The 12,731-nt window shown below is 45.1% G+C and overlaps 1 protein-coding gene across 5 annotated transcripts in view; it reads right to left on the reverse strand.

Moving 5' to 3' along the window:
- Positions 1-2,231: 2,231 nt before the first annotated feature.
- LOC111530329 (zinc finger protein 611-like) overlaps positions 2,232-12,731 on the reverse strand; it is a 37,047-nt gene continuing 26,547 nt past the window's right edge. For 3 of the 5 annotated variants that reach the window (XM_026448809.1, XM_026448810.1, XM_023197485.2), the window contains 2 exons: positions 10,249-10,375; positions 2,232-5,481 (listed from right to left, as the gene is read on the reverse strand). In XM_026448809.1, coding sequence (XP_026304594.1) covers positions 2,711-5,481; positions 10,249-10,375 — 2,898 coding nt within the window. In that variant the 3' untranslated portion in view covers positions 2,232-2,710. Of the gene's footprint in view, positions 5,482-10,248; positions 10,376-12,731 lie in introns of those variants that run through there. The other 2 variants (XM_026448811.1, XM_031934780.1) reach the window with 2 other exon arrangements.

The following is a 12,731-nucleotide window of genomic DNA, read 5'->3' on the forward strand; positions in this document are numbered from 1 at the left end:
TCAGAAGGTAATGTCATCACTTAAGGCAAGGACCAGCCATTTTTGCTTCTTTTGTGGTGGAATGTCATCAGCTAAGGCAGGGACAGGGCATTTTCACTTCTTTTGTGATTCTTCAGTTACTTCAGGCCATCTGGGCGCATACGTGCAAGTCACAGGGGATGCGATGGCTTGGCTTGGGCTCAGAGGCCTGACAATTATTAATTATAGAGTTTATTTGAACACAAAGCATGAGAATAGCCACCTGGAAACCTCAACTCCAAATGAGTGGGGTCAGGGTTCCCAACTAGAGACATTAACGTTTCACACAGACAAGGAAAGATGAGAAGCTTTAGCAGAATCACCACATTTTCCATTCAAGTCCAATGCATAGGTTGCAGTAGCTTGATTGGTGACAGGCTGATACACTTCAAGGAAAGTTACATTATCACTCCGTAAGAAGGGACAATGATGCCAGGAGGTCTTATCTCTGGGACTGCTTAGCTTCCCTAATTATTTACATGAAAACTTTTTAAAATTGATATTAGGAAACTCAATTGTATAGCACATTTTGTTTTGTTTTCTTTTGGTACGGAGTCCTGCTCTGTTGCCCAGGCTAGAGTACAGTGGCACAATCTCGGCTAACTACAACCTCCATGTCCTGGATTCAAGCAGTTCCCCTGCCTCAGCCTCCCAAGTAGCTGAAAATACAGGCATGCACCACCATGCCCAGCTAATGGCTTTGTGTTTTCAGTAGAGATGGGGTTTCCCCATGTTGGCCAGGCTGGTTTATAATTCCTGACATCAGGTGATCCGCCCACCTCAGTCTCCCAAAGTGCTGGGATTACAGGTGTGAGCCACCGTGCCTGGCCAGGAAAACTTGTAGAAGTTGCACCTGCATGCCACTGGACTCAGGTTGCATGACCATGTTCCTCTCAAGGCTCGGAATTATTTAAAAGTCTGTAGCTTTAAATTGGAAATATTTGATGTTTGAAATATTTATTTCCTACTGACAGTCCGAGTGACCTTGGACTGAAGACTTTGCCACACTGATGACATCTGTAAGAGTTCTGTCCAGTATGGATTCTCTGATGTCTAATGAGGGGTGAACATGAAGTAAACGCTCTGCCACAATCATCACAGTTGTGAGATTTCTCTTCTGTATGAATTCTCCTATGTTTTGCATAGGATGAAGTTTGACTGAAGACTCTGCCACAGTCATGACATTTGTAAGGTTGCTCTGCGGTATGAGTTTGCTGATGAACTGCAATGTATGAACTATGTCTGAAAAAATTTGCCACGTTTATTACACTTGTAAGATCTCTCTTCATTATGGGTTCTGCAATGATTTGCAATGGTTGTAGCATTACTGAAGACTTTGTGACAATCATCATGAGAGGTGACAATGCACTAGCAGCCCTCACTCTTGGTGCCTCCTCAGCCTGTGTCCACTCTGGTAGTGCTTGAGGAGTCCTTCAGCCTGCCACTGCACTTTGGGAGCGCCTCTCTGGGCTGGCTGAGGCTGGAGCCAGCCAGCTCCCTCTGCTTGGGAGCGCCTCTCTGGGCTGACTGAGGCTGGAGCCAGCTCCCTCTGCTTGTGGGGAGGTGTGGGGGGAGAGGCACAGGTGGGAACAGGGGCAGTGCATGGCGCTCACAGAGAGTTCCAGGTGGGCATGGGCTTGGCGGGCCGCACACTTGGAGTGGGCATCTGGCACCGCCAGCCCCGTGCAGTGAGGGGCTTAGCACCCGGGCCAGGAGCTGGGGAGGGTGCGCCAGGTCCCCCAGCACTGCCAGCCCAACTGCGCCACCCTTGAATTCTCCCAGGGCCTCAGTCGCCTCCCCATGGGGCAGGGCTCAGGATCTACAGCCCACCATGCCTGAGCCCAACCCCGCCCTGTGGGCTCCCGCGTGGCCCAAGCCTCCTCCACAGGCACTGCCCCCTGGGTCCCATCGACAACCCAAGGGCTGAAGAGTGTGAACGTGCAGGACTGACGGACAGCTCTGCCTGTGACCCCAGCGCAACATCAACTAGGCAAAGCCGGCTGGGCTCCTGAGTTGGGTGGGGACTTGGAGAACTTTATGTCTAGCTAGAAGATTGTATATGCTCCAATCAGTATTCTGTGTCTAGCTCAGTGTTTGTGGATGCACCAATCAGCACTCTGTATCTAGCTAATCTAGTGGAGACTGGAGAACTTTTCTGTCTAGCACTCTGTGTCTAGCTAAAGGATTGTAAACGCACCAATCAGCACTCTGTATCTAGCTAAAGGTTTATTAACACACCAATCAGCACCCTGTAAAAATGGATCAGCCCTCTGTAAAGTCGGCCAATAAGCTCTCTGTAAAATGGACCAATCGGTATGATGTGGGAGGGGTCAAATAAGGGAATAATAGCAGGCTGCCCCAGCCAGCAGCAGCATCCCACTCGGGTCCCCTTCCACACTGTTGAAGCTTTGTTCTTTCACTCTTTACAATAAATCTTGCTGCTGCTCACTCTTTGGGTCCACGCTGCCTTTATGAGCTGTAACACTCATTGCAAAGGTCTGAAGCTTCACTCCTGAAGTCAGTGAGACCATGAACCCATCAGAAGAAAGAAACTGTGGACAAATCTGAACATCTGAAAGCACAGACTCCGGATACATCATCTTTAAGTACTGTAACACTCACCGCGAGGATCTGTGGCTTCATTCGTGAACTCAGTGAGACCAAGAACCCACCAATTCCAGACACAATTACATTAGTCAACTTTCCCTAAACCATGAATTGCCTGATGGTGAATAAGCATTGACTGCTCACTAAAGGCTTTGCCACACTCACTACACTTATAAAGTTTCTCTCTAGTGTGAATTCTACTATGTCTTTTAAGGTGTGATTTGCGACTGAAAACTTTGTCACATGCTTCACATTTGTAAGGTTTCTCTCCAGTATGAGTTCTATGATGACTTGAAAGGTGTGACTGTCGATTAAAAACCTTCCCACATTCATTACACTTGTAAGGTTTCTCTGCAGTGTGAATTGTAGTATGTCTTACCAGGAGAGAATTACGCACGAAAGCCTTGTCACAAACCGTACATTTGTAAGATTTCTCTCCGTTATGAAGTCTACGATGGCATACAAGGGATGACCAGTGACGGAAGGTCTTTCCACACTCATTACACTTGTAAGGTTTCTCACCACTATGAAGTCTACGATGGCATAGAAGGGATGCCTTCTGGCTGAAGGTCTTGCCGCACTCAATACACTTGTAAGGTTTCTCACCACTGTGAAGTCTATGATGGCATACAAGGGATGACCTGTGACTGAAGGTCTTGCTGCACTCATTACACTTGTAAGGTTTCTCTCCACTATGAATTCTAGTATGTTTTTTCACGTAGGAACGACACATGAAAGCCTTGTCACAAACCGTACATTTGTAAGATTTCTCTCCACCATGAAGTCTTCGATGGCATACAAGGGATGACTTGTGACTGAAAGTCTTGCCACACTCATTACACTTGTAAGTTTTCTCTCCAGTGTGAATTCTTGTATGTCGTACCAGCTGTGAATTCCACGTGAAAGCTGTGTCACAAACCTTACATTTGTATGGTTTCTCTCCAGTGTGAATTCTCTTATGTGTCTCGAGGGTTGATTTGCGACTGAAAACTTTGTCACATGCTTCACATTTGTAAGGTTTCTCTCCAGTATGAATTCTATGATGACGTGAAAGGTGTGATTGTTGCTTAAAAGCTTTCCCACATTCATTACACTTGTAAGGTTTCTCTGCACTATGAATTCTAGTATGTATTGCCAGGACTGACTTACGCATGAAAGCCTTGTCACAAACTGTACATTTGTAAGATTTCTCTCCAGTATGACGTTTACGTTGGTATACAAGGGATGACCAGTGATGGAAGTTATTGCCATTCTCATTACACTTGTAAGGTTTCTCACCACTATGAAGTCTACGATGGCATAGGAGGGATGACCTGCGACTGAAGGTCTTGCTGCACTCATTACACTTGTAAGGTTTCTCACCACTATGAAGTCTATGATGGCATACAAGGGATGACCTGTGACTGAAGGTCTTGCCACATTCATTACACTTGTAAGGCTTCTCTCCACTATGAACTCTACGATGGCATACAAGGTATGACCTGTGACTGAAGGTCTTTCCACACTCATTACACTTGTAAGGTTTCTCACCACTATGAACTCTACGATGGCATACGAGGTATGACATGTGAATGAAGGTCTTGCCACACACATTACACTTGTAAGTTTTCTCTCTAGTGTGAATTCTTCTATGTCGTGCCAGCTGTGAATTACACGTGAAAGCTGTGTCACAAACCTTACATTTGTATGGCTTCTCTCCAGTGTGAATTCTCTGGTGTATCTCAAGGCTTGATTTCTGACTGAAAACTTTGTCACATTCTTCACATTTGTAAGGTTTCTTTCCAGTATGAAGTCTATGATGACGTGCAAGGTTTGATTGTTGATTAAAAGCCTTGCCACACTCATTACACTTGTAAGGTTTCTCTCCACTATGAATTCTAGTATGGTTTGCCAGATAGGAATGACATGTGAAAGCCTTGTCACAAACATTACATTTGTAAGGCTTCTCTCCAGTATGAAGTCTATGATGACGTGAAAGGTGTGATTGTTGATTAAAAGTCTTGCCACATTCATTACACTTGTAAGGTTTCTCTCCAGTATGAATTGCCTTATGAATTACAAGGGCTGAATTTTGACCAAAGATCTTGCCACACTCAATACACTTGTAAGGTTTTACTCCAGTATGAAGTCTACGATGGCATGTAAGGGATGACACCTGACTGAAGGACTTGCCACACTCATTACACTTGTAAGGTTTCTCACCCGTGTGGCATCTCTGATGGCATGCGAGGTACTGCTTGTGATGAAAGAGCTTGCCACATACATCACATTTATATGGTTTGTCTCCTAAATGGATTATCTCGTGTTTCCTTAAGAGTGAGCAATTAAAGGCTTTGTCACTCTCATTACATTGGAAAGATGTTTCTCTCATGTGTACTTCCTGTTTTTGTGCGAGTAGTGAAGAATTTGGGGAATTACTCTCATAGTTATTAGAAATATGGATTTGGGGCCTACAAGAAATTCTTTGGAATGTTGAAAGTGAGGGAGCATCATTGGTAGACTTCTCAAGTTGATTAGCAATTATACCTTTGATCTGAAATAAGTGGAGTTGAGGCAGATGCGAATGAAAGCATGATTCAAGCTGATCATTAATAGGCTTGTTTCCAGCTTGCCTTTGATCATATCGGTCTGTACTCCCAGTCAACATTTTAATTTTTGTCATGGGTGCTTCATGGCCATTTCTTTCATCTTCTTGACACTGAAACTCAATGTCATGAATTTCTTTCTCAATATCCTGGAAGCAAAAATCTCCAATGTGATGACTTTCATGTCTTTGCAATGTCCCTGTGTGGAACACTTCCATATTGCCCTGCCCTGTTGACAAGATCTCCTTCATCATGCATTTGGAAGAGATATCTATAAAATATAAACACCAATAGGTTTCTAATTAACTACAGATGGTAAATCATACTGAAGTGTGTAAATGTGATACTTCAGTATGACACTTCATATTTATATGAAGAAGGCTCTCACCAAGAACCAATCTAGCTGACATCTTGCTCTTGGATTTCCCACTTTCCAGATTCATGAGAAATAAATTTCTGTATCTTAAGCTTTCCAGTTAAAGTTATTTCTTTTTTTGTCTGTTTTTGAGACCGAGTAATGCTTCATCACCCAGGCTGGAGTGTAGTGGCACGATTCCCCTCCCTAAAGAGATTCTCGTGCCTCAGCCTCTTGAGCAGCAGGAACTACAGACACATGCACCATGTCTGACTAATTTTTTGTTGTTGGTGTTGTTTTTTCTTTTTTTTTGGGAAATGAGAATCTAACTCTGTCACCCAGGCTGGAGTGCAGTGGCATGATCATGGTTCACTGCAACATCCACCTCCCAGGTTCAAGTGATTCTTCTGTCTCAGTCTCACAAGAAGCTGGGATTACAGGTGCATAACAACACACCCAGCTAATCTTTGTATTTTTACTACAGACGGGGTTTTACCATGTTGGCAAGGCTGGTCTCGAACTTCTGACCTCAGGTGATCCGCCCATCTTGGCCTTCCAAAATTTTGGGATTATAGGCGTGAACCATCACATCCGTCCAGTTTCTTTTAATTTAGTAGATTCAAGATTTCAAGACCAGTGTTTGCCCGACTGGTCTCAAACTCCTGACCTCAAGACATCTACCCACCTCAGCCTTTCAAAGTGTTGGAATTAGAGGCGAAAGTCACTGCAGCTGGCCAGTCTAAGCTATTTCTGACGGGACAGTGAAATAAGTGAGACAGGAAAAGGGGCATCTCATCATCAACATCACTGAAGACTGACAAATCTTATTAAACAAAGGAAGTTGAGACTGTAGTATAAAATGTAAATGAAGTCATCTAATAGTATTCACTTGTTTTAAAAAGCAGGTGGACGAAATCACCTGAGGTTCGGAGTTCGAGACCAGCCTGACTAATATGGAGAAACCCCCTGTCTCCTAAAAATACAAAAATTAGCCAGCTTTGCGCCAGGCATAATCCCAAATACTTGGGAGCCTGAGGCAGGACAATCACCTGAACCAACGAAGTGGAGGTTGTGGTGAGCCGAGATTGCACCATTGCACTCCAGCCTGGGCAAGTAGAGGGAAACTCCATTAAAAGAAAAGAAAAGAAAAAAAAAAAAAAAAAAGAGGCCAGGTACAGTGGCTGATGCCGGTAATCTCAGCATTTTGGGAGGCTGAGATAGATCACTGAGGTCAGGAATTTGAGACAAGCCTAGCCAACAGGGGAAAATCCATCGGTACTAAAAATACAAAATTAGCCAGTGTGGTAGCACATGCCTGTAATCCCAGCTACTTGGAAGGCTAAGGCAGGAGAATCACTTGAACCTGGGAGGTGGAGGTTGTAATGAACTGAGATTCTGCCATTGAACTTCAGCCTGGGCAGCAGGAGCAAAACTCCATCTCAAGGGGAAAAAAAAAAAAAAAAAACCCTGGAGGCAAATTAACATTATTTCTCAAATAACGACAGCAGGCCCACAGTGTTCATGTACATGATCCCATTTGCACACACGGTGAGGGAGGGACAAGACTTGATCCTGGGCCTGAAGGATCACACGACATCTACTTAGGCATAATAGTCAGCCCAGGCAGTACAGGAAATGACCACACACAGAAAATACAAGCAGAACAGAAAGAAGCACATCAAAGGGGATACAAGGGCTGAGCTGGGACACAAGGGCTGAGCTGTGCTGCTGACAGTGATGCTAAGTCATCCCTCATGGATCATGTGCTGAGTCATCATGCCCTGCACACATGGATTCAGGCAGCCTCCTATAATTTTGTCCAGTGGATGAATAAGGGCTTGACTTACTCCGTGAGAGTAGTGTTGGAGGGGAGGGGCTCACAGGGAAATTGGGGTGTTCAGGATTACAAAATCAATAGGGTGGAAAGAAACTGTATTTGCATCCAGATCAATGTATCATGTGAGGCAAGGCCAGGAAAGGAAGGATAAGTGTGGAAGGCAGGAAGTAATGGGCATGTAGGAGTGAACTTTGTGCATGCACGTCTGTGGGAATAGAATTCCACTAGGATAGACCAAATCTTCAGCTTGGAGGAAAGTGGAACTAATTTAGCAATGGTAAAATATTGACCCAAGGTTAACTATGCAAATTACAATATGGGCAACGGACAAGAATGAAAGAGATCCAAAAAGGCAGCAGTAGGGTGGCCTGAGGTGAAAGCAGTTTTTGCTTTGTTTTGTTTTGCTTTTGAGACGGAGTCTCGCTCTGTTGACGGGGCTGGAGTGCAGTGGCCGGATCTCAACTCACTGCAAGCTCCGCCTCCCGGGTTTACGCCATTCTCCTGCCTCAGTCTCCGAAGCAGCTGGGACTACAGGCGCCCGCCACCTCGCCCGGCTAGATTTTTGTATTTTTTAGTAGAGACGGGGTTTCACCGTGTTCGCCAGGATGGTCTCGATCTCCTGACCTCGTGATCCGCCCGTCTCGGCCTCCCAAAGTGCTGGGATTACAGGCTTGAGCCACCGCGCCCGGCAGCAGTTTTACATCTCTTAAGTTAAATGCCTCTGATTTCTAGTTTCAAGAATATACTCAACAAAATCCCTTGAGTAGATTCCAGAAATGCATACACACACACACAAAAACCAAGTAAACTATGAAGAGTACAGTAGAGCAACGTAGGAGACCACGGGAGTGAACAAGGATCCTCTGGCTGAGTAGGTAGAGATGAGTTTGTGAAAACAGAGCCAGGCTGAGTGAAGTGGCTCACGTCTGTAATCCCAGCACATTGGGAGGACGGGAGGGTGAATCACGAGGTCAGGAGTTCGAGATCAGCCAGGCCAGCATGGTGAAACACTGTCTCTACTTAAAAAACAGAAAACATGGCCGGGCGCGGTGGCTCAAGCCTGTAATCCCAGCACTTTGGGAGGCCGAGACGGGCGGATCACGAGGTCAGGAGATCGAGACCATCCTGGCTAACACTGTGAAACCCCGTCTCTACTAAAAATACAAAAAACTAGCCGGGCGATTTGGCGGGCGCCTGTAGTCCCAGCTACTCGGGAGGCTGAGGCAGGAGAATGGCATAAACCCGGGAGGCGGAGCTTGCAGTGAGCTGAGATCCAGCCACTGCGCTCCAGCCTGGGCGACAGAGCAAGGCTCCGTCTCCAAAAAACAGAAAACATTAGCCGGGCATGGTGGTGCACGTCTGTAATCCCAGTTACTCAGAAGGCTGAGGTAGGAGACTGTTTGGCCTGGGAGGCAGAGGTTGCAGTGAGCTGAGATTGCACCACTGCACTCCAGCCTGAGTGACAGAGCAATACGCCATCTTAAAAAAAAAAAAAGAAATTATACCTTTAATAGAAATGTGGTTTCACCATGTTGGCCAAGCTGGTCTTGAACTCCTGACCTCTGGTGATTCACCCACCTCAGCCTTCCAATGGGCTGAGATTACAGACATGAGCCAATGCACCCAGCCTCGCAGTATTATTTACAATAGTAAAGAGAAAAAACCAACCCAGATATCCATCAACAGATAAATATATGAGGAAAATGTAGTACACACATAAAATGGAATAGTATTCAGCCTTAAAAACAAACTCGGATGGGCAGTGGCTCATGCCTGTAATCCCAGCACTTTGGGAATCCAAGGCCACTGAATCACGTCAAGTCAGGCTATCAAAACCAGCCTGGTCAACATGGCGAAACCGCCATCTGTAATAGAACTACCAAAAATTAGTCGGGTGTGGTGACACATGCCTGTAATCCCAGCCACTCAAGAGGCTGAGGCAGGAGAATCACTTCAACCCAAAAGGTGGAGGTTGCAGTGAGCCAAGATCACGCCACTGCACTCAAGAGACTCTGACTCAAAACAAATGAATAAACAACCAAAAAAAAACCATAGAAACAAGCAACTTGAAAGCCACTGTGTATCTTAAGGAAATGACAGTAGAATCAAACTATGGAAACCTCATTCAATCTCACAAGCTCCCTCTACAACATTAATTAAAACCGTATCTGCTACAGGGTTGATCCTACAAAAAACTGAACATAGGTTTTCTTATTAAAAATGAACAATGACACATATTGGTATGAAAATGTGAAATGAACAAGAGTTCAGTCAAGAGCCTCATACATGTGAGGCTGTGAGCCCGAATGACCTCCTCACTAGGAGGAATTTCAACACCACTGACTGCTGCCTAGAGAAGATCATCATTAGTTTATGGGATGAACATTGTCACAGTGCCAGTGAGAGACGCTTCTGTGATGCTTCTCAAAAACCAGAATGAGCTGGGCACATTGGCTCATGCCTGTAATCCCAGCAGTTGTGGAAACCAAGGTGGGTGGATCATCTGAGGTCGGGAGTTAGATACGAGCCTGACCAACATGGAGAAACCCTGTCTCTACTAAAAATACAAAATTAGCTGGGCGTGGTGGCACATGCCTGTAATCCCAGCTATTTGGGAGGCTGAGGCAGGAGAATCACTTGAACCTGGAAGGTAGAGATTATGGTGAGCCGAGATCATACCATCGCACTCCAGCTTGGACAATAAGAGTGAAACTCCATCTCAAAAAACAAAAACAAAACAAAAAAAAAACACGTATGGGGCAAAATCACAAAAGAGAATGCAAAACCAGGAACAGCCAAGACAGACAAGAGCAGACTCCTCAGGCCTACAGGGACATTTTCCTCACCCACAGACTCCAGGTTCCTGTAGTTCTCCAACATCACTTCCCTGTACAAAGCCCTCTGCGCAGGGTTCAGGCATTTCCACTCCGCCAGTGAGAATTCTATAGCCACATCCCTGAAAGTCACGCGTCCCTAAAATGAAACACACATTTCCACAAAACATTATGGAGTTATCACCTTCACAGGAAATGAGAAAAGAGAAAATAAGTATGTATTTGATCAAAGACCATGTTCTGACAAAACCAAGTTCAGGTATTTTTGAATATTTTTTCCCTATAGTTGTATTTTATTATACTTTTCCTTGAAAGATGTTAAGATCCCATCAGTCATTAGGGAAGTCTAGATTTTATGGACAATATAAAACTATATAAATAAAAAGGAAACACAGGGTCAGGCATGATGGTTCATGACTGTAATCCCAACACTTCAGGAGGCCAACATGGACAGATTATTTGAGGTCCAGAGTTCAAGACCAGCATGGGCCGGGCGCGGTGGCTCAAGCCTGTAATCCCAGCACTTTGGGAGGCCGAGACGGGCGGATCACGAGGTCAGGAGATTGAGACCATCCTGGCTAACATGGTGAAACCCCATCTCTACTAAAAATACAAAAAAAAATTAGTGGGCAAGGTGGCGGGCGCCTATAGTCCCAGCTACTCGGGAGGCTGAGGCAGGAGAATGGCATGAACCCAGGAGGCGGAGCTTGCAGTCAGCTGAGATCCGGCCACTGCACTCCAGCCCGGGCGACAGAGCAAGACTCTGTCTCAAAAAAAAATAAAAAATAAAAAATAAAAAGACCAGCATGGCCAACGTGGTGAAAACCTGTCTCTACTAAAAACATTAAAATTAGCCAGGTGTGGTGGCAGGCACCTGTTATCCCAGCTACATAGGAGGCTGAGGCAGGAGAATCACTTGAACCCAGGAGATGGAGGCTGCAGTGAGCCAATTTCGCACCACTGCACTCCATCCTGCAGTGGATGGAGACTGACACTCCATCTAAAAAAAAAAAAAAGCAATGATGGCCAGTGGCTCATGCCTGTAATCCCAGCACTTTGGGAGGCCGAGGTAGGTGAATCATGAGGTCAGGAGTTCGAGACCAGTCGGGGAACATACTGAAAACCCTTCTCTACTAAAAATACAAAAATTAGCTGGGCGTGGTGGTGGGTGTCTGTAATCCCTGATATTCGGGAGGCTGAGGCCAGAGAATTGTTTGAAACCAGGAGGCACAGGTTCCAGTGAGCCAATATCATGCCACTGCACTTCAGCCTGGGTGACAGAGCAATACTCCATCTCCAAAAAAAAAAAAAAAAAAAACTGTCATGATCACAGCAATAGCCATGACTAACATTTTTGAATGCTTCACACGTGCTATACACTGTTCTAAGTGCTTCCTGTGTCTTAGGCCGTAAAATAACATACTATCCCATGAAGAAAGACCTGTACTTGGAGTCAGCTGCATCACACACACTCTAGGAAACTTGCCACAAATCAAATAACTAAAAATATCAACACGAGCACCTGAATCCGGATGTCTGGAATTCACATGTGAACACAAACACCTAAGTAACAGACACAGCTTTAAACTAAACTGACAGAGGTTTATCTAGTGGAGAGAATGTGATAAAGGTCTGAGGGTGAGAACATGGAGCATCCTACAAGGTCACTGAGTGGACACACATGGGCATGCATATATATAATCCTTCACAATACTTCTTATTTTATTTTTTTCCCAGACGGAGTCTCACTCTATTGCACAGGCTGGAGTGCAGTGGCACAATGTCTCAGCTCACTGCAACCTGTGCCACCTAAGTTCAAGCAATTCTCTTGCCTCAGACTCCCCAGTAGCTGGGATGTGAGGCACCTGCCACCGTGTCCATCTAATTTTTGTATATTTAGTAGCAACGGGGTTTCACCATCTTAGCCAGGCTGGTCTTGAACCCCTGACATCTTGATCTACCCACCTCAGCCTCCCAAAGTGCTGGGATTACAGGCATGAGCCACCAAGCCTGGCCCCTTCTTACTATTAACTCATTATGATGATAGTTGACAACAATGAAAAATACTTAAACTCATTACAATTATTATAAAAAATAAAACTTATTGCAAATGTGTTTTCTAGATAAACCATGGGCTTACCCATCCATGTGTTCATACACACACATCATGCCATTACACCCGTGGTGGTGTGCACTTCTAATCCCAGCTACCCGAGAGGCTGAGGCAAAAGAATCACTGTAATCCAGGAGTCAGAGGCTACAGGGAAATGAAATCACACCACTGCACTCCAGTCTGGGCGAAAGAATGAGAGTCAATTCAAAAAAAATAAAATAAATTCAACGATATAATAAAGCATCCTGTACCACTGATGCCTATCTCCACTTCCCATTCCACCACGAGTCATTAAGAGTGTACAGTTTGGCCAAGCACAGTGGCTCAGGCCTATAATCCCAGCACTTTGGGAGGCCGAGCTGGAAGAATCACAGGATCAGGA

Source organism: Piliocolobus tephrosceles, chromosome 21, assembly GCF_002776525.5.
Source record: "Piliocolobus tephrosceles isolate RC106 chromosome 21, ASM277652v3, whole genome shotgun sequence".
In the NCBI taxonomy this organism is placed as follows: domain Eukaryota; kingdom Metazoa; phylum Chordata; class Mammalia; order Primates; family Cercopithecidae; genus Piliocolobus; species Piliocolobus tephrosceles.